Source organism: Triticum aestivum, chromosome 7A, assembly GCF_018294505.1.
Source record: "Triticum aestivum cultivar Chinese Spring chromosome 7A, IWGSC CS RefSeq v2.1, whole genome shotgun sequence".
Classification (NCBI taxonomy): domain Eukaryota; kingdom Viridiplantae; phylum Streptophyta; class Magnoliopsida; order Poales; family Poaceae; genus Triticum; species Triticum aestivum.
Window position 1 is genome coordinate 307,399 of NC_057812.1, and position 22,897 is coordinate 330,295.

The window sequence follows — 22,897 nt, forward strand, 5'->3', positions numbered from 1 at the left end:
CCCTTGGCGGATTTCACCGTCCCGCAGGAGCGTGACGTCCTCAGGGACCGGCACCGTTGGGATCCAGTGAAGAAGGTTTACGAGACAAAACTGGTCATTACGGAGTTCATGAGACGGCTGGTAATTTTAGTTTCTGATCAATTCGAATGCACACGTTAGTCATATTTGTAAACGATCCTTGTGCCTTTTGCAGAGAGAGCAGCACCGGATTGCGGCCGAAAGCGACTCGCCGTCTGAGGCATTGACGAGGCCCAAGTGGGACACTCCATTCAACCGGGCGTTGAACATATTGAAACGACAACCGGTGGATACTCAACCGTCATATGGACGCGTGCACGGTGTCGGAGACGGCGCCACGTGGAAGAAGTACTACCTTGAGACCACGGAGGAGAGAAAGGAAAGAGGGAGGTTAACTAAAGAAAACATCGACAAGAAGTTTGAGATTGCGGTTGAGAAGAAATCATCTCAGATAATCACAACAACGGTAGCTGCCGCAAAACAGGTGGTTGCAGATTTGTCTACTTCCTTGGTGATGGGCGTTTTCACTTGGACAAGGCAAAATCTAGAAAAAAATGCAGAGGACTTTCCCCTTGCTGACTTCTTGGGGAGCAGCTCGACTAGCGTTGCACCAGCACCTGCTCCCGCACCGGCTCCTGCACCGGACGTGCTCGGTGGTGCTTCATCTTTGGCTGAGCTCGACGCCCTCACGGTATCTGTCACACCGGCCCCCTTCAATATAAATGTATAATCTCCCGTTTTCGTTGCCTTTCTATGTCTCACGTCGCAGACTTTTCTTTGCAGGCCGACGAAACCCCGTACACCATATTGTACATCATCGGCGACCAGAAGGTGGACGTGGGGAAGGCGACGATAATGGAGCCGAAGGAACCATTGTTCCACAGCCGGCCGATCCCCCCGAATGTCTTCAAGGTTTCCGTGGCCAGTGTCAAACCGGGCCACGAGAATTTGCCTCCTCCAATACTAGTGGGGGATGACGACGAGACACCGCGTCGGCTTGGTGATTGTTGCAATGGGTGGGTCCTGTTGTGGCCAAAGAGTCTGCCTCGTCTGGAGGCGGCCGGGAGCACACCCACGAGCACGCAGCCTCAGCAAGGTATGAACATCAACACCCCACCTACCCAATTAGCGTCGGGTGTCAGGTTGGGTGATAGCGGACGAGGTAAGGAGGAGGCTCCATTAGTCGCTGATGACATCGCCATGGATGAGGATGAGGATGACGATGGCGCTGAATAGTATGTCTATACTGGCGCCTCCTCAGGGTTTGAGCGTCATGAGTCGGTGCCTGAAATACCGTCTCAACGTATTATGGACGACCTTCCGGTAGTAAAGAAGTCTAGGAAGAGAGCGAGGAAAGGCAAAAAAGCTGATTCTATGATCCAGCCGCCTCAGCAGCCTCGGCTTCAGGACCGTATAGATATCCCCGATGCGGATAAATGGCATATCCCCGGTCAACCAATCCTACCTGCAACAGCGCTACGAGCCAGATACGACGATCTAAGGAGACTTCATGACGATGTGCTGCGGGTATAGAAAGGCCTCATCGCCTCGAAAGATCCAGGATACCCACTCTATGTGGTTAACGTTCCGCGGCAAATGTTGTACGTCGACAGCTTCCCCGCGGATAAGTTCTTCCTCCTATTCGATTACATATTCGACATGTTTCACGTGAAGAAGCTGGATTTTACGTTTGTCCGCCTTTATGCCTTGCACATGAACTACATCATCGGGGTTGAGCAGATATCTCATATCTGTGTCGCTGACCTGTACTACATGCACGAGGGCTTCTTGGGAGTCTGTGCAAAGCATCGTGAATACGCGAGGGATTACATCGTCAGTTTCATGCTCGCCAATAAGGACAAGGAAGCGATTCTCGTGCCTTATCATCCCGTGTAAGTTATCCGCGCTGCTATCCTTCCTTCGATTTCAATCATTCATTTGCACGGTGGAGGCTAATTAATTTGAGGTGTACTTATTTGGCGCAGCGGCGGGCGCGCCGTCCTCATCATCCTCTACCCCCGATTCTTCGACGCTCTTTACTTGGACTCGTCGAAGAACATTCATAAAAAGGATTACACCCACATCAAGGATGTTCTTGACAGTGCTATGTTTTACTACCAAGCAAGTGGTGGAGAGGTCAGGGACAAGAAGAGAAGGGGCGGCAGGCCCACCTTCATCCATAAGACCGACTTCTGCTGCATCCAGCAACCGAACGATTCTCTTAATGATGGATTCTATGTCCTACACCACATGCTGGAGTACAGACGGGATCACCAGAACCTTCGCATATCACCTAGATCCGGCGATGCCCATATTCTGCAATGGGCGAAGGACATAGGAGATATCGAGGATCATCGACTTCGAGCTGAGTTCTATAACATCCAGCGGGAACTTGCCCAAATCATCATGAAGGAGGTCGTCGAAAAAACAGGGATGTTCTACGGAGAAGGACAAATGTCGCGGTAAGACGTCCGAACATGGATAGCCTCTCAGCGTCTCGACATGAAGCCTTTCACTAAGCTCGACGACTATCTCCCTGACTTGGATGGATGGCATGACATGTTGGAGTGATTGTCGATATATGACAATGTGTCCGTTTAGTCGATACTTTCTGTATGACAGAACTTTGAGTTATGCACGGTGAAACTTTATTTGTGATGTAATTAAACCGTCCTCCTCCTCGACTAGCGAAAATCACTCTAGTTAGGGCATTTTGGGGTACGATGAACTTTGTTATTTATGCTTATGATATGTTGTTTCTATTTTTGCCAAGTCTGTCTCTTTCTGTTGCTCAACTATATATGTTGCATATCATCGACTCATGTGACGATGCAGGTGCATAGATCATAGATGGCGAAGAAGTGCTACGCCAGGAGTATATATACGATAAGTGGCCGGAGTGTCAGGCCCAGGTGTACCAGTTTCCGGTTTCCGAGCGACAGGCAGTAGTTAGTTTAGGTTCACGCTAATGCGAGAGAGGGATACGAACTCATGTACTCAAAGTGATAGCTCTTCTCGCGTATATCATTGTTTAGATGGATGACGATGTATTTGCAAGTAATCGAGACTTGTATCGCTATTTTCGAGATGATGACGAGAGACCACTTTCTGTTGGATGATGATTATGATGATGACATAATTTGATGAGACTAATTGTATGTATATGCTATGATTACATTTGTATGTGTATGATATGCTAAAGATTATTGTATAAAGCCTATTCAAATACAAAACAAATACAAAACAAATATGCAGGGAAAAAATTAATAAAACTAGTAGTAGCGAGGGGGGAAATTTAGCAGTAGCGCCGCCTTACCAGTAGCGCTTCCCAGTAAACAGCGCTGCAGATAATATCAGCAGCGCCCTTTTCTAAAGAGCGCTACAGCTATTCATGTATATCAGTAGTGTGGGACAACAGGCGCTACTGCTATACGTTAGCTGTAGCGCCTTATTAGTAGCGCCGGTCCCCGAGCTACTGAGAGGCCCAAAATCCGCGCTGCTGCTAGGCTTTTCCCTAGTAGTGGAGCATCACCCGATCTATCCTCTCTCCAGAGTGATGGTCCTCTCAGGCCGAGGTTGTCTACTTCCCGTTCGTGTTCATTCCGGACGCAGTCTACAAGGTCTCGCCGGCTCTGCCTATGAGCGGCGGCGGCAGTAGCGGCGGCGCGCCGTCAGCCCGCGCTGGTTTGTTGGGTGGGTTGGTTCCCCAGGGACCCGGTTGTAACTTCTATATTTCTTGTGGTGCTTTGTACCACTATTCCTTTGCAATTTAATCTGAGGTCCTTCCCGCAAAAAAACAAAAAACCAATATGACCAGCTTGCGGGGGCTGATCGGGCGGCTTCATGTCTTGCTGGCCCGGCAATATCCGATCTCCAGGGGCGGGCTGCCCCTGTCGTGGCGTCCCGGTGGTGGGGGAGGCTTCGTGGCAGTGGTGGGCCCCTTCTTCCTTCTCCTCTTCTCTGGCGGCTGGGATGGGCGAGGGAGCGCAACGGGTGGATTCCACCGTTGGTTGCGAGCGTTTATGTTTTTTAGATGCGTACTTCGGGTACCACCAGATCTGAATGTATGGTCCTGATGAAATAAAAACGGCATTTATCATCCCTTTCGGGTGCTTTTGCTATATCATGATGTCATTCGGACTTAAGAATGCAGCCGCAAGTTTTCAGCGCATGATCCAAAAGTGGTTGCAAAAGCAGATCAGTCGGAATGTGAAGGCCTACATGGATGACATCATGGTCAAGTCTAGCAAAGGTTCCGACCTCCTAGTAGACCTCGTCGAGACCTTCATGAACCTGGGGCTTTTGGAATCAAGCTTAAACTTGTGAAATGTGTTTTTGGGGTTCCAGCTGGCAGACTACTCGGTTTCCTTGTTTCCGAACGAGGAATCAAGACCAACCCCGAAAGAATTGGCTCAATTATCCGAATGAAGAAACCAGAACATCTTCATGACGTCCAACGGCTCACGGGCTGTCTTGCAGCCTTAAGCAGATTCATATCAAGACTCGGAGAGAAAGCCCTGCCGCTTTACCAGCTAATGAAAAAACAAACAAATTTGAATGGAGGAATGAAGCGCAAGCTGCGTTCGAGGAACTCAAAGCTATGTTTTCCACCAACTGATGCTTGTCACTCCGAGTGACAAAGAACTGTTGCTGCTATACATATCAGCTACAAGTCAAGTGATCAGCACAGTACTCACAGTCAAACGTGAGGAACAGGTTAAAACCTTGAAAGTGCAGAGGCCCGTATAGTACATTTCAGAGGCGTTGAGCCCTTCCAAGCAGCGTCATCCATACTATCTGAAACTGGTTTATGGAATCTATCTGACTGCAAAGAAGGTGGCACACTACTACCAAGAGCATTCGGTCACGGTGGTCAATGATGCTTCCTTATCAGAAATCATGAATAACATATATGTAACTAGCCGATTGGTCAAAAGGGCCATTGAACTCTTGCTTTTGGACATCAAATTTGAGGCGAAAAAAGCTATCAAGTCACAAACTCCAGTAGATTTTCTAGCCGATTAGTTGGAGGCATGTATGCTGGCTTCCTCCCTTGATTCAAGTCTCTTGCCAGATTGGTTGAGGCCAGATCGGAGGTGACAGGAGAGGATCTCAAGCTCATTGTTGATGGCGCTAGCGTGATTCAGATGATGTGACAGCAATGGAGGCGACCTAGGAGATAGCGTCTCTTCATCGTTGTGGTTGTTTTTTTAGAAAAGGAGAAGGACCCCTGGCCTCTGCATCTGGACGATGTATGTAGCCATTTTATTAATTATTCACACAAGATCTTACAAAGTCATACAACAGTAAGACTAAAGTCGCCGTCTAGGCAACATCCGTCGCTACTCCTATCCAGTTGATGAAGCGATGCTGATAGTCTGGGCCTAATACCAAACAGACCTCGCAGCCAAACTTAACACCTAAGACTCGAGGTCCCAACCAGGACGCCTGCCGGGTATGGGGCACCCACCAATCCGACGCACTCCTCAACCAGAACGCCTGCCGGGTATGAGGCCGCCACAGCCACCTGCCACCAATCCATCTTCAGTGTTGTACTGTTGCATCTATCTTGCCCAGTCTAGCTGCCGTCAACGCCACCATGACGCCAGACAGTGCCACCTCCCTGCGCGCGTCCATTGTCACACATCTGTCGGCGAGACCCCGCTACGCCACGCCGCCGAGACCAGTCGTCGATGACGTGATAGACACCACGCCGCTCCACCACCTTGCCAGGCCAGCTGTCGACGCCACCATGGCGCCAGACAGCGCCACCGCCCTGCACGAGGCCATCACGCCACGTCTAGCACCGAGACTCCGCTGCTCCATGCCGCTGGGACCCGCCGTCGTCGACGCGAGAGAAGGCACGCCACACCACCTCACGCCTCTTCCATCCGGCGCCGCTCCACAAACGATGCCCCCTAGAGGGAACACAGCACAAAAACACCGCCATCGTCCGATCCGGTGATCTTAGGATTTCTCTCGGTGCGGCACGAGCAGGTTGACGATAGTTGCTTGACGATGCCTTCATCAAGGTAACGACGTAGACGCCGCCATCGCCCGCCATGACAGGAGTCGGCTCGGTTTCCACCAGCGACTATGTCTCCCCAACTCGCCACCGGTGCTAATAGTGGGATCCAAGATCCGTCACTACCAGCCTGGCCAACTGCCTTCGATGGAGAAGGCAGCCACCACCACCATGCCCGGGCCAAGAGACCCGAACGTCCTCGTGCCGCAAAGATTACCAAAGGGGGGGGGGGGTCTCCTCTTGACGTTGTCGAGACGAAGCGCAGCCGCAGTGGATCTCGATCTAAACCCCTCGGGCCTAGATCAGATCTCATCGTAGCCAAAATCTCATCCGCCAGCGGCCGCCGGAAATCTCCTGGCCACCGCCAACCCGCTGCGCACTGCCATTGGAGGAGGAGGGAGATGGACGTCGCTCCCCCCACGCGTTACCGCTGGCCGAGGACTGCGCCGCCGCTGCCGCCTCACCACAAGGGCTTCGCCCCGCGGCGTCCTCAGCGACGGCGGCGGTAGTGGGAGGCGATGGAGGGGGAGGGCTGAGGGCGGTGTAGACGGGAACTCCCCGGGGGCGGCGCGGCGCCGCCGCCTCGGGGGAGAGAGGTCGGGGGAGCCATGCGGTTGTGGCGTCATATATACTTCTTTGAAACCTTGTCTGCTGCTTGCTGAAATACTACTACTTACTTCAGTGCTAGCTGTATAAGTATTATAGTGTGTACTGTATGACTATGGAGAAAATTGTACTAGAATTTTTTTGGGATGAAGCTGTGGTATAAAATACCCTGGAAAATTATCTTATTCTTATCTGTGACAACAACATATGCCCAGCTGGTCTGGTCTCATGTATATGTATAGGTATAGCAGCCGGAGCCCGACCTGGTTTACATATAAAGAGTAGAAGAAGCAATCAGTCAATCAATCTGGTTTATATTAAAGCTGATGGCTAGTTGGGAAGCCGCCTAGAATTATTCTGCTCATTTGTTCAACCATCATAACATCCCACACAAATGATTATTCTGCTCATTTATTATCGAATTATTATTCGATAATCAAAATATGGCAGAGTACGTATTCAAATACACATCACATCATAAGCCAAGGGCGACCAAGCCAAGTCTCCAACGCGAGAATACATTTCCACTAGAAACTAGAAAAACTTATAGATATCACCGTCCGGTTGTGTGTGTATGTTTAAATAAATTAGGTGCTAATTAAGGTGCAGAGAGACAATTACTTTTTTCCGATAAAAGGGCGATTTTACTATCTCAAATGTAGCATCAAGCGGATACAAAACATTATGAGTAACACCCGGCCTCTGCATAGTTAGGATGCACACAGCCAAACACCAAATTCTGACACTAGAAAATGAAACAAAACCGACAAATCGGCAACAAGTAGAGTCCTATAAACCGACACTTTGCCTATGTTGAAAGCGGCGGTGAATCGATCTGAAGGTTATGCTGCCACCCATGTTGAGAAAAAACCTACGTAACCACCTGCTCCCATCACGTACACACCGTCTTGAACATCGGTTGGTGCTCAAGTCAACTGTTCCAGGCAAAAAATAGACAATGACTTGTACACTCAAGTAATGGCCGGCTGCTATACAAGTAGTATATACTACGTAAGTTACTAACAGCTCCAGACAATGACTAATATGAAAAAAAAATAGGCAAATGATGGAAGCACCCAAGTCATGGGCTGCGAATAACTTCCAGAGTAGCTAGACCAAAAAAAAACCATTTATACTCGGGCTTCTCGGGCGGTACCGACATCACCCTTGATGGCACAGCCACGGTTACACCAGATGGGGTTCTCAAGCTCACCAATGACACTCTTCACCTCAAGGGCCATGCTTTCTACCCAACCCCATGGCGATTCCGCAAGTCGCCAACGGGGCGGTGCAATTTTTCTCCATCACATTCGTGGTCGGCATGGTCCCTGTCTACTCCGATCAATGTACTGATGGCATGACTTTCTTGATATCTCCCACCAAGGATTTCTCGGGTGCACAACACTCTCAAACCTGAGCCTCCTCAACAAAACAAGCAATGGCAAGCCAAGCAACCAGATATTTGCAGTCGAGCTTGATAGCAGCCAAAATACAGAGTTCGGCGACGTCGATGACAACCATGTCGGCATCGACATCAATAGCCTCACCTCCACTGAAGCCCGACCGTCTGGCTTCTATGATGACAAGAGCAACGGCGTCTTCAACAACTTGTCCCTCGTTAGCCGCAAGGAAATGCAAGTGTGGGTAGATTATGATAGAGATACCACTTAGATCAGTGTGACCTTGGCCCCCCTCAAGGTAGCCAAACCGTGGAGGCGACTAGTTTCAACCACGTACAACGGCCTCTCAACAGTACTACAAGATCAGTCCTACCTCGGATTCTCGGCTTCAACTGGTCCGATAAACTCACTGTATTGTGTGCTTGGCTGGAGCTTGGGCATAAACCGTCCTGCACCAGACATTGACATCACCAAGCTGCCAAAGCTACCTCGGATTGGCCCCAAACCTCAGCCCAAATTTATGCAGATCGTCCTACCAATAGCCACTGCCACATTCATCTTTCTTGTTGGAACAACTATATATAATTCTATTGGTGCGGAGGCGAAGGAGGTATGCCGAGCTACACGAAGATTGGGAGGATGAGTATGGGCCACACCCCTTCCTTCTCCTTTTTTTTCGAAAGGGGGGGGGGGGGGTTCCCCGGCCTCTGCATCAGAAAGATGCATACGGCCACATTTATAAATAAATAAAGTAGTTCAACAATGTCTTGCAAAGTGCTGCAACAAAGGATACTGGCTCACAAAGAGCTAGCAAAATAAAACAAGGCCCAAAAGCCACAACCGGCTGGCATAGTAAAGAGAGATAGGTAAACTAAGCGCCTATCCTATTACATGACCGCCATTCAAACCGGTTGAAGATATCCCGCGCTACCATCTCCCACCGGACAGATCCAGTAACCAAACGCGCCCTGGCCTCCGTCGGAGTGAGTAATGACCACGTACGAATTAGCGCAGTAGCCCCGAATAGAACCTGCAAAAAATGAATAGTTGTTGTTTTGTTAAAAGCCAAGTCATTTCTGCAGTTCCAAATTGCCCATAACAACGCACATGCTCCCACTCGAATTTGTCTAGCTGTTTCGGCCTCTATACCAACCAGCCACGTTCCAAACAACGACCTGACCGAATTCGGAGGAGTAATGTTAAAGGCAATTTGCACCGAGGGCCACAACACCCTCGCCATCGGGCAATCAAAGAAAAGATGCTTGATAGTTTCATCCCGATCACAGAAACTACACCTAGTAGATCCTGTCCAGTTGCGCTTAATCAAATTATCTTTCGTTAGAACGACTTGTTTATGCACAAACCATATAAACACTTTGATTTTTAGAGGAACCTTAACTTTCCAAACGTGTTTGGAACTAGGAATAACACTAGAATTGATGGCATCAATGTACATGGACTTGACTGTGAATTCACCAGATTTAGTAAGCTTCCAACACAACTGATCGGGCTGATGAGTAAGCTGAACCTCCATGAGTCTACTCACCAGATGAATCCAAGCCTCCCACCGGTCACCCACAAGCACCCTCCTAAATTGGATGTTAAGAGGAGCAGATTGCAAACTCGTTGCAACCAGAGCATCCCGTCGCTGCACAATGCGATAAAGCGCCGGATACTGGAGTGCCAGTGGTGCATCACCTAGCCAGGTATCTTTCTAGAATCGAGTGTTATTGCCATCACCGATAACAAACTTTGTTCTGTTAAAGAAAGTAGCTTTGACCCTCATTAACCCCTTCCAGAAGGGCGAATCAGTGGGTCGAGCTGTCACCTGCGACAAGGTCTTAGAGTACAGATACTTGTTACGAAGAATCTGCGCCCAAGTTGCCTCAGTCTCGGCAGATAACTTATACAGCCACTTATTGAGAAGGCATCTGTTCTTAACTTCAAGGTTCTCAACCCCAAGACCCCCTTGGTCTTTTGGTCGGCAGATGACATCCCATTTGGCTAGACGGTACTTTCTCTTAGTTTCATCGCTCTGCCAGAAGAAACGAGACCGATAGAAGTCCAGCCTTTTCCTAACTCCAACTGGAACCTCAAAAAAGGATAAAAGAAACATAGGCAAACTCGTGAGCACCGAATTAATAAGAATCAATCGGCCTCCATACGACATAAGTTTGCCCTTTCAGCAGCTCAGTTTCTTCTCAAAACGATCCTCGATACACTTCCATTCGTTGTTAGTTAACTTACGATGGTGAATGGGGATACCAAGGTAAGTGAACGGAAGAGTCCCCAAATCGCAACCAAACAGTTGCTTGTAAGCATCTTGTTCCTCTTTGGCTCTACCCCTTCCTTCTCCTACAAGGATTTAGTCCATGCTACTCAAGGATTTCATGGTAAGAAAAGAACCTACTTGGCCATGGAGGATTTGGGAAGGCGTATAAAGGCGTGCTTCCGGTCTCTAAACTCGAGGTTGCGGTGAAGAGGGTGTCCCACGAGTCAAAGCAGGGGATAAAGGAGTTCATCGCCGAGATTGTTAGTATCGGCCGTATCCGCCACCGCAACATAGTCCAGTTACTGGGTTATTGTAGGAGAAAAGGTGAACTTCTATTGGTCTATGACTATATGTCAAATGGTAGTCTTGACCAGTACCTACATGCATCATCAAGAACTGGAGGAGGATTTGAAATCACTCTAGATTAGGCTCGGAGATTTGAAATCATCAAAGGCGTTGCATCCGGCTTATTCTACCTTGATGAGAGGTTGGAGAAAGTTGTCATCCATCGAGACATCAAAGCAAGCAATGTGCTTCTCGATAGTGAAATGAATGGACGCCTAGGTCTAGGTGACTTTGGCCTTTCAAGGTTGTATGACCATGGCACCGATCCACAAACAACGCGTGTTGTCAGCACCATGGGGTATTTCGCTCCGGAGCTAGCGCGCACCGGTAAGGCAACGCCTCTAACAGATGTGTGCGCATTTGGCATTTTCATCCTCGATCGAGGTAACTTGCGGACGGAGGCCAATTATTGACAACGGTCAGGAAGAGGATGACGGTTCGGAGATAATGATTGACTGGGTTGTGGAGCATTGGCGCAAAGGGTCGCTCACAGACACGCTGGACAGGAGGCTACGAGGCAGCAACTGCAACCCCGACGAGGTACATCTGGCGTTAAAGCTGGGATTGTTGTGTGCGCATCCGTTCGGCAATGTAAGGCCCAGTATGCGGCAAGTCATGCAATACCTCGACGGTGACACGCCCCTCTCTGAGCTGATGCCCACAAACTTGAGTTATAGCATGATGGGCGTATTGCAGAATGATGGTTTCAGCCAGTACGCATCATTGAGTGCCGCAGTTAGCAGCAGGAATGGAAGTCATTCTGAATAAGTTAGCAGCTGGTAAGTCCCTGTTTCTTGTCAGTTGTCAGCTTGAATTAATAGATCTTGTAAACACTTATAGATCTATTTAAAATTAATAGGACATCATATATGTAGGGTTTCAAACCCAACTTTCTGTCTTCTGAACATATATACATACGCCAAAGTTGAAGCTTTTCTCTCTGGAACCTGAATTACTTACTGTCAGGACAGGAGCACGGCCAAAGCTTCACTGAAGAAAGGTACTTTGAAGAAGCGAATCACAGCACGGTTCAGTTAGATTTGAAGAGAATACCTAGCATGTGCCATTGGATGATGCTGAGACATTAGGCATTCAGATTCAGATGCTGCAGTTAAAGAGAATTGATCAGTTTTTTTTTTGGCCAAAACAATAGAGCATGAGAAACTATTGTTTTTTGTGGTTGTTATGAAGATCATTGGCCGGCCCTCTGAAATTCGAATATATGAGTATATATGTTTGCTCTAAGTAATTAAACGTATTGACAGGCGGCCGGAGCAATCTTGAGAAACAGCTTGGAGCAGTCTTGAGAGTGCCCAAAACAAAACATGCTTTTTTTTCTGTATCTTGTGGTTGACAGGCTCCAATGACTGAATCTGTTGAAATATATGAGCCTTTCAGTTGACTGAATTCAGTTACTGTAGGACAGGTCCATCCAAAACAATTTCTTTATATGTTTCGTGCTGGCAACTCCACCGCATCTTAGCTACAGAGTTGCAAATTCACTGCATACTGTACTAGTATGGGCAGAAGCACAAGACAAGATTTTGTAAATACAACGTCTGCCTAGTTAAAAAATAATAATGTTTACCAAAATACACGAATCTTTGTTTTGCATAACTTAACCTGTATCTTGAGTGTTTCTTGTGTGTTTTTGTACATACGTACGTACATATGGTCCTTTCTCCTCTGCTGCTTACTGAGATAGTACTAATTGAGTAGTAGTGTGTAGGGACGCTCTGCAGAAAAGTTTAGGTACTTTTATGCGGTAATAATAAAAAGTTGTTGTTCCCTATCTTGTACTACTAGTATGTTTGTGAATGGAACAAGACATGGAGAGATGGGGGGTGTTGACCAAAATATTCAGACTAGCACATGAAGGGGTGTGCCTTGTTACTATATGTACTCCCTCTGTACTTTAGTGATCCAAACGCTCTCTCTTATGACTTGAATAGGCGAGGGAAAGACTAAGCACAGTTGACTCCTCTCATGGATGAGAGAGAGAAGCAAATAGAAACAGATTCGGTTCCGTTAGTTGATGTTTTCTCTAGGTCTCAAGGTATGAGCACGTTTGCTTGTTTATTTGTTTATTACTACTCCCTCCGTCCCACAATTCTTGTCTTAGATTTGTTTAAATACGGATGTATCTAATACTAAAATGTGACTTGATACATCCGTATTTAGACAAATCTAAAACAAGAATTTTGAGACGGAGGGAGTAGTAAATATGCCCATGCGTTGCAACGGGAGAAAAACTATTAGATTATGCAGGTGTGGTGGATATTAAAAAAAAGTCTAAATCAAATGCCAGGATGAGATAAGGACTTTTAAAATGTCATTTCACAAACTATGTCTGAGTGATGTCATGATGAGATAAGGGACTTTTAAAAAGCCATTTCGAGAACTGAAAATGTGATGGTCTCATCACGACTTAATTTCCTAATGCGCCACAACAAAATATTTTTTGGCTGAGCAAATTGCATTGATGGACCCTGCCTGATCTAGACTGATCAATGATGTGTCTCGCCTTGACCTAGCGTAGTGGTGTCTATCATAATCAGTAATGTGGTACCAGAATAAACGTAGCTGTGTATGGAGGCAAAATATAAATTTAGTCATTTTTTTTATAGGTTACAAAAACTAACCCATAGGAATTTGAGTCAATTTTTAGGGGGCTCAACATTGTACAAGACACGCAAACCTTTTTTTACCGAACGCGATGGACTAAATAAAGTCATAAAACAACCTCTACAGATCCCCTAATAAAACCTCCACGTAAGCGACGGTTCATTTTGTTCATTATTTATGGATCTATTTTATTTTTTGTCAACATATTCTAAAATTACAAGGTCATTTTTTTTAAATTCCCGAATATTTTTTGAATACTTGGTTTTTTTGAAAAATTATGACATTTTTTATTTCATAAACATTTATCTAAAGTCGTGATTTTTTTATAATATGCGACCATTTTTTTTAAATCATGATCCTTTTATTGATTTCGGAATGTTTTTTGAATTCAGAAACAGTTGTAATATGCGACCCATTACAGCAGACGGGAGGAGGTGGCGCGCTTGTTGAGAAAAGGAGAGAAAAAAGCGGGCGGGAGGAGGAGGCGCGCTTGTTGAGAAAAGGTGAGAAAAAGGGTAGGAACCTAGATCAAACCTGATCTCCCATGAGGAGGATGGAGGTCCTAGCCATTGCATTGCTCAGGTGCGCATGTTATGGGAGTGTATCAGTATATAAGAACAACGGAACCCGGGTCGATGTTAAAATAAAACCGAACTGTTTTTATTTACTTATGGGTGGCATCATGGGTAATTTATGGCAACTTTGAGGGTAATTATGGTGACGTACCGCCAGAAACAATAGCCCCTTTATTATCAGGTAAGATAAGATTATTGACTATACAATTTCAACTTGGAGTAGACCAACGGAACCGAATCTGTATCAAGATTTGGTAAGGAATTTGTATCAAGTATATGTGATATGGTAAGGAGTCATCTCTGGCCTGAGAGGTGGTAGTCCAAGGTGTGGCACTGCAAGATTGGGAAGGGCCGAATAGGGCTGCAAAGTCAAAATGTGCCTCTCACAGTGGCATTGCCACCCCGGTTATTTTCTCATAATAGAAAAGAGAAAACCTAATATTATAGAACTTTTTTTTTCCTATTTTGTGTTTTTACTAGTGGCTTTCTTTAGTTTTTCTTTTCTTCTTTTCTATTTTTTCTTCTAAAAAATTCATGAACATTTTTTCAAAAAAATAAATCCAAGAACATTTGTTAAATTTTGTGAACATTTTTTTGAAATCTGTAACTTTTATTCAAATTTATGAATTTTTTTAAATGCGAGAACAACTTTTGGAGTTTTGAATTATTTTTTTCAAATTCTCGAGGATATGTTGAATTCATGAATATTGTTGAAACTAGTGGACATTTTTCTTTTGGCGAGCATTTTTGAAATTAGGAACTCTTTTGAATTCCTGAACCTTTTTAACTAGTAAATTTGTACGTGCTTCGCACGTCATTTAAATATATAGAAGCAATATTTTTGGACCATCGATTTTTTATTTTTGCCCAGACCTCCACGAATGTCATTTTGACCTGAAATTTTGCACGCAGTTAGAAAATTTATCAACGTCCATCACAAAAAAAAATCAAATTTGTTTGAATTTTTTTACTATTTTTTGGATTGTACTGTTCATGCGGGAGCATATGAGCTCGGGATCAAATACTCCATGTCCGACAAGCTACCTTTTTTAAGGGAAAAGTTATAAGCTACCTAGACTAAAAAAACTTGTATATGGTAAGCGCATTTTTGTTGTGTTCAACAATACGCGGATGTTATCAGTTTATTAAATCTGCAAATTATAAACTTTTACGTTCTGCCATACATATGAGATAAGATTTTTCTTAGCAGATTATGTTGGTAGCTTTACCCTATCTGTATGAGCTGAAATTCTGTCAATGTATAGCACTCAATCTTCAAGTAGCCACTGGTACTGTATAGAGATATGAAAGAAATATGTTCAGTTAGCTGCTCCCAGCAAGCAAGCCTGCTGCAGGTTCTTGTGAAACAGAAGATAAGATTTTGCAAATACAACACCTGCCTAGTTGTTTACCAAAATATACAGATCTCTGCATTTGTGGCAGAGAAGCATATACTCCCTCCATTCTTAAATATTTGTTTTTCTAGAGATTTCAACAAGTGACTACATACGAAGTAAAATGAGTAAATCTACACTCTAAAATATTACTATACACATCCGTATGTGGTAGTCCATTTGAAATCTCTAAAAAGACAAATATTTAGGAACGGAAGAAGTATATGTTTTCCAGAGTTGTGCATAATAACTGAACCTGTGAGACTAATTAGATCATCTTGAGTGCTTCTTGTGTGTTTTTCTACATACATACGTACGTACATATGGTAATTTTAAATCTCCTCTGCTGTAATATTTGGTATGTAACACACATGACTGACTTGATAGGTGATGTTATGCACAAAGATTAAGCAGAAAAATTACACTTAGTTCGGTAAGATTCTTATTATCAACACTGCGTACATTGGTGTAATAAGCATGAAAATGCATAAATATTTTATATGGAAGCAGTATGGCATCAGTACAGATACTAAGCTCCTGTGAAATGAGCTCTTCCGGTGAATCGAGGGTGTGCAAAAGGGCGTGGGTCCCGGGTGACAGTGGGTGAGACGTGTTGTGTTGGCAGCTGAGCCCCCTGCGTATCTGTTTTTCATGTGTACGTGTCTTCCGTGGAATCCTTGTGGATTTGCTGGGCGCCGCGTGCCTTCGTGGGGCCCTGTGAGTTCTCTGATGCGTCACGGGAGAGTTCGGCTGGGGCAGCGTGCCACGACCCGACGGGGGAGACAACTGGGTCTGCCGTGGATTGCTTGCTGCTCATGTATATAGCATCTGTGCCGGAGCCGTGGTGGATCCTTTGAGGATGGGTGGAGCAGCGAGGGATGGCGTGGATTTGGAGGAGGGGAGGTGGAACTTGCGGCTGACGGCATGGTTGTCCTTGTTGTCTGCACGGAGGAGAGAGAAGGGAGCAGCGGTCGTCGACGTGGCTGTAACTGGGAGGTCTGGGCATGGCTGCATATGCCGGAGGACAGGAGGAGGAGGAAGGACAACTTGTCTGCAGCCGAGAGCAGAAGGAGGAGGAAGCACAAGTTTGGTTGCAGCCAGGAACGGACCAGCTTGGAGGACAGAAGGAGGAGGAAGCAGGAGCAGAGAGGGGGAAGGGAGCAGCGACCAGCTTGGTGTCTCCGTTCGCTTCCGTATGGGCAAACTGAATGTGTGGAAATATTAAAATATAAGACAAAAATAGAGACAATGGAAAACTGAATGTGCATATATATCTTTTTAGACTATTGTGTATATGAAATTATAGACAACGATATATACACATGGTGCTGGAGATGCTCTCAAGGCTGCGTCCGTTGGTGGTGGTCCGTGCAAGGAGGGTTTCGGTTGGACGGTCGGCGGGAGCGCCGTTTCCACGGTTTGCTTTGGTGTGAAATCTTCCTTTGCTTCGTCGCTGGTTCTCTTCTGAAGCTGTTTTTGGTTTGATGTTGAGCATCCCTGTGCGTTTGGTTTTTGGCCGTAGCTTGGCGTTGCTCTGGCCACCATCATCAGCTCCGGTTGTAGCTTCCCCTCACACGCCTCCTTGCCCCGTTCAGATCTGGGAATCAGCCTCTGATGGCTCGTTGCACACCCCCATCCTAGGTCATCGACAGTGACCCACCACACAGTGATGCCCAAATGTTTGTCTTTGTAGAGGAGTTGTCCGCTATGTTTGCTGTCAACTTTGTTGATCCGGCTCATGGTGGGCCTTTTTCCTCCAAACTTGCCACCTCCCGACAGTGGTCGACAACCTAACAATTGAGTTTTTGAGTTAACGTCAAGAGGGGATGTTATTTCACTTTACATTGCATGTCCATTTAATGGTAATGAATAAGAGGATGATTTCATCTTCGCGAGACATTAGTCTCTCAATTAGTGGATGTTTATTAAGTAAAAAAATAAGTTCTAATAAGACATCATGTATGTATCGAATTTGTTGGTGTAACAAAAAGTCAATGAGGAAGCTCGAATTCGTAATGGAACTTCCGAAGTTTCGAAGTGGTACTCACGACCATGATGTATTATCTCGCTGTAGTAAGAGTAATAAGAATTTTTATTGAAGATATCAGAAGGAAAGCCTCTTTGTTACCGGTAATACACGTTGTATTATTGAATATTATACTGGCACTCTGGAATTATCTAATGGCATACTTTCTTGTTATGTTCTACCATTTTTTTAGTCTTCGCATTTTCCTTTGCTATACTTTAGTAAACATAATAATGCAACCATAGTCTATGGCTAAAAGCACAATACGTTATACCATATATGTTAAATAAAAAAGTGGTGCAATAATTAGAGAAAAATGGCGCAGCAAAGCGCGCGTATCCATCTAGTCTTCTCCAACTTTTAAGAAAATACAACATAAGCACACAATGCTATAAAGGAGGTTACTATCCAATCTTAGGTGCAATTTGTCGGCTTCCCTACATAAGAGCAAAAGAGGGTTGCAGATTGACTAGCATTATACAGCTGTACTGAGCACAACACTATTGTGTGGCTACATAGAGGACCACCTTTTATTGGGGAACTTTTGTCTCTCGACGATAACCCTATCGTAATGGAATAAAACTCATTTACCCCGCAAAAAAACTCAAACATTTAAAAGTAGTATGATACTTATAGTCTAACAAATAATGACATGTGATAGGCTGCTAACTCGATCGTATTGAGTGGCAAGGCCTTTTCACATCAACAACAAAAAGTAATGAGTGGAAAGGATGACGAGAACGCAGTCAGGGACATACCTCAACTAAGGACCGACGAAAATGAGATTTTATCTGCGCCATTTACGGAAAAAGAGGTGTTTGAGGTCGTATCCCAGATGAAGCATAATAAGGCACCTGGACTAGATGGGTTCCCGGCAGAATTCTACAAGAAATACTGGCGCATCATTAAGGCTGATCTCATTCCAATGTTCCATGAATTCTTTAATGACCACCTACAGCTTTTCCACCTTAACTTTGGAACAATAACATTGTTATCAAAGAAGGAGGAGGCAGTACTGGAAACTCACGAAGAACGGGGCTTTCATGGTAAAATCTTTGTACTTGGATCTGATTGATTCTGACCCAATCCCGAGATCTATTCATATTTGGAAAATTAAAGTTCCGTTGAGAATCAAGATATTCATGTGGTTCGTCCATAAGCAAGCGATTCCCACCAAAGATAATCTGCTTAGGCGCAGTTGGGTAGGCAATTCATGTTGTTGTTTCTGTGGTACTGATGAAACAATACAATATCTTTTTATCGATTGCCCTCTCGCTAAGCTTCTGTGGCGTACGATTCATATAGCCTTTAACATAAGCCCTTCAGTTAGCATCGACATGTTATTTGGGACATGGTTTACTGGACTGGAATCAGTTACTGTGGAACGTATTCGGATAGAAACATGCACACTTTTCTGGGCTATATAAAATTGAAGGAATGATATGATCTTTAACAGACAGAATATTTTAAATTTCTTGCAGGTTATCTACAGGGCGGCCGCTTGGATATGTACGTGGTTGTTACTCACTCATACGGACTCCATGGAGCTTTTGGTTACTGTGTGCAACCGATGGAAGACGGTAGCACGGGCTACTTACAACCGGTTTGGATGACGGTTTACTAATAGGATAGATGCCTAGTCGTCTGATCCTGTTCATTACCAGTTGTGGCTTGGTCTATTTCTTTTGCTTTTTGTGCTCCTTCTGTGAATTGTACTGCACTGTGGACCTTTATTTGATGAACCTTTTTAATAAAATGGCCGCATGTATCGTTTTGATGCAGAGGCCGGGGGTATGTCCTCCTTTTCAAAAATAAAAAAGGATTTTGTAAAGAGCATCGGTCGGCTAAGAGAAGACGGCTTGGACATGTGACAAATGGCAAGACGTACTAGACGGCAACCAACTACACAAACTATGCATACATTTTTTGAATTATAAGGTGCAACGTCGTTGTTGAAAGATAGATGAGGCAGCTGGTACCTAGTACTATTTGATCGAGAAAAACGGCCTACCTCGTAATAGTCGACTCAGCAGAGTCGACGGCCGGTTGCATTGCATGCATGTAAATGTAACAAGGAGACAAAAACATATAGTATAACAAAAGAAAGCTCAAGGGACAAACAAAAAAAGTTGAATGAAGTAGCCCAGAAAATTAAGCTAGCTAGTTAGGGATGCCCTTCTTCTTATGAGGCTGGGAGAAGAAGCGATTTCTTCATTCTTCCCGCCCGGCCGCCATGCCCATGCCCATTCACATTCACGCTCTCCTGCTCCTCCTTGCGCTCGTTCCGCTCGCCGCAGCACAGACGACGTGGGCAAACTGCGGCACAGGCCAAGGCAACTACTCGGCAGGCAGCACATACGAGAGCAACCTCGTATACCTCCTCCGCATCCTCCGCTCGAACGCCTCCAACTCGCCCTCCCGATTCGCCTCCGGCGCCCTCGGCGCTGCGCCGGACACTGCCTGGGCCCTGGTTCTCTGCCGTGGCGACGTCAGCGCCCCCGACTGCTACGACTGCGTCAGCAGGGCCATGCGGGACGCGGTCACAGCCTGCAACCGCAGTATGGACGTGGCCTTGTACTACAGCCCGTGCTACGTCCGTCTATCCGACGACCACGACTTTCTCGACCCCACCGGCAACTCCGGCGAGGTAGATCTCCTTACCGGCGCCGACAGAATCAGCACCGACGTCCATGCCTACCAACAGGCGGTCACCGGCTTTCTCACCGCCACGGTGCAGTATGCTGTGGACAACTCCTCCAGGCTCTTCGCCACGGGGCATTGGGTAGGGCCCGACCGCAATATGTACTCGGCGGCGCAGTGCGCACCGGACCTGTCGCCGGCGCAGTGCCGAAACTGCCTGCAACGCCTCGTGGGCAAGTGGTGGACCACGTTCCCCCACTTGGATTTGGAGGGCGCCAGCATCGCTGGTCCTCGCTGCACTTTGAGGTACCAAGTGTCCCCGTTCTACATTGGCAGCGCCATGTTGCAACAGACCAAGCAGGCGGCTGAACCGGCGCCAGCTCCAGCACCCACGGCTGCTACTGCTGCTCCTACGAGAGGTCAGTCAGCTAGCTACCTGCCTAAAGGGCAACCTGGTGCATGTAGCTCCCGCTTGCGCAGGGTCCAGGGAAGGGTCCGACCACTTTGGGTCTATAGTACGTAGCCTTTCCCTACATTTCTGTAAGAGGCTGTTTCCAGGACTTGAACCCATGACCTCATGGTCACAAGGCAGCAGCTTTACCACTACGCCAAGGCTCTCCTTCCAGCTAGCTACCTACCTCTGCCCCGAAAAGAGTTTAAGCCTTGAAAACCCTTTTTCTTCTTTCCGAAAAAGAAAAAGGAGGATTAGCCCCTGCCTCTGCATTAAACGCGTCAACAAAACAATTTTATTGGTTGTTTATGCACCTCGATTTATTGGTTGTGTTACCAAATCAAACGCGTCAACAAAACAATCTTACTCACTTAGATGATTGATATCGCCTGGCATTGTTGCCGAGTCCCCAGCTTCAGGCAAGATGGAATACATTTTAAATGATGACTAGCGAGATATGAATTCTTCAAAAAATAAGTGAGAGATGCGCCACAATTTTTTTTTGTTTTTGCCAAAACTGTATTCGATCAAAAGAAAGTCACATATGTAGTTCATGTTCTATTGTCCTTCAATGCCTTGCAATGTATTTGTTTCTTCTGTATATTTGGTTGGCAAAATAATGAACCAATGTAGTACTATTGGATGACACAGTGTTTACTCATAAATGCGATGTTTTGTTCCAGGTAGCAAGAGGGCCGTCATGAAGATTATGCTAATAGGTATGCTAAAAACTTTTGTCATCTTTTCATATGTGACGATTTAAATACCAATGGTCCACTAATAGTGTTTTTCTATGACGAAATAGTAACTTCAAAAATTTACCATGCCTGTAATCATTGAAAATTGATTCTAAACTAAAATTTCAGAGAAGCAACTCCCAGTTTGCACGTACTACTAGAATTTATGGAATTTAGCTTTGTTGATATTTTTTCCACCATGCAATCTTGCATAAAGGGAAATTTAAACTACCTTTGGTCTTGCAAATCATAATTACTATACTACAGCCTTTAATTAGTTTACGCAAGGAAGTAACATATGCTTTCTTCGACAGCAGCAGCCGCAACCTTGCTATTCCCATGTATTTATATGCTGACATGGCGTAGAAAAGGGAGAAGACTATGGTTTATCCTTTGCAACAAGTCTAGCAGAAACAATGAAAATAATTACGAGGCCATGATAGCATCCTATGGATCCCTAGCTCCAAAACGATACATGTACTCGGATGTAATGAAGATAACATTTTCTCGCAGCAATGAGCTTGGAAAAGGTGGTTACGGTGTGGTTTTCAAAGGAAGACTTCATGATGGTCGTTTAGTTGCTGTGAAATTCTTGCATGACTCCAAAGGAAATGGGGGCGAGTTTGTGAATGAGGTTATGAGCATTGGCAGGACATCACATGTTAATGTTGTTACCTTATTTGGGTTTTGTTTGGAGGGATCAAAACGAGCTCTTATATATGAATACATGTCGAACAGTTCCTTGGATAAGTTCCTTTACTCAGAGAACCCCAAAGAAGTTTTAGGATGGGAGAGGCTCTATGAAATAGCACTCGGGATTGCTCATGGCCTCCAATACTTGCACTATAGCTGTAATACACGCATCATCCATTTCGATATCAAGCCTCAAAATATCCTTCTGGACAGTGATTTTAGCCCCAAAATTGCTGATTTTGGTCTCGCTAAATTGTGTCATACGAAAGAGAGTAAAGTTTCAATGACTGGTGGTGCTAGAGGAACAATTGGATTCATTGCCCCAGAAGTTCATTCTAGAACCTTCGGAGTGGTTTCAACAAAGTCAGATGTTTATAGTTATGGAATGATGTTGTTGGAGATGGTTGGAGGCAGGAGAAATGTAAAATCAATTGTTGAAAAATCCAGTGAAAAGTATTTCCCAGATTGGATTTATGACCACTTTTCACAAGATGAAGGTTTGCAGGCATGTGATGTGACAAGTGAAACTACGGAGATAGCTAGAAAGATGACATTAATTGGCCTGTGGTGCATACAGGTATTACCTATGTATCGCCCTACTATAACACGAGTTCTGGAAATGTTTGAGAGAAGCTTAAATGAACTGGACATGCCACCAAAGCAGAACTTCTGTGAACTAGTGTAAGATATTTCTCTCCTACTTTTGTTCCTTTGTTTTTGTGTGAAATTATTATTTAGCACTAACTTGATATACTCACTTGTCTCTCGTTTCAGTGAAAGTTCATCTCACAATATGGAGGTACAAAGTGCAAGTTCTACCAGTACCAGATTTGAGAAGATAAGCCATGTGAACTCAAAAAACCTACAACGGTTGCCAACTCTTTCAGCAGATATATAAGCCCCGTTAATCCAAAAAAAAATCCTACAATGATTTCCACTCTTTGAGAAGGTGACCTGCATTGGAGTACATTCAGAAATTGAACAAGCACAATGAAATTCAGCATTGTACATATTCCATATGTATGCATGATCTGGAGCATCGGTCCGATGTCAGCGCCCACAAGTTACTGTCCAAGCAAGAACTAAAATT

At 45.3% G+C, this 22,897-nt stretch overlaps 1 protein-coding gene and 1 pseudogene across 1 annotated transcript; both read left to right on the forward strand.

Annotated features, from left to right (window-relative positions):
• Window positions 1-5,617: 5,617 nt before the first annotated feature.
• LOC123149899 (L-type lectin-domain containing receptor kinase SIT2-like) lies at window positions 5,618-11,434 on the forward strand (annotated as a pseudogene).
• Window positions 11,435-19,519: 8,085 nt separating this feature from the next.
• Window positions 19,520-22,492, forward strand: LOC123150496 (cysteine-rich receptor-like protein kinase 6). The gene is made up of 3 exons (XM_044570338.1): window positions 19,520-20,345; window positions 21,061-21,096; window positions 21,429-22,492. The coding sequence occupies exons 1-3, from the start codon at window positions 19,520-19,522 to the stop codon at window positions 22,490-22,492; spliced, it is 1,926 nt and encodes a 641-aa protein (XP_044426273.1).
• The last annotated feature ends 405 nt before the right edge of the window (window positions 22,493-22,897 follow it).

Excerpts from the sequence above, each read along its gene's own strand:
- LOC123150496 (XM_044570338.1), top strand. The coding sequence starts at position 19,520 with ATGCCCATGCCCATTCACATTCACGCTCTCCTGCTCCTCCTTGCGCTC. Across the intron at positions 20,346-21,060 it reads TACTGCTGCTCCTACGAGAG|GTAGCAAGAGGGCCGTCATG; the intron begins GTCAGTCAGCTA and ends GTTTTGTTCCAG. Across the intron at positions 21,097-21,428 it reads CATGAAGATTATGCTAATAG|CAGCAGCCGCAACCTTGCTA; the intron begins GTATGCTAAAAA and ends TTTCTTCGACAG.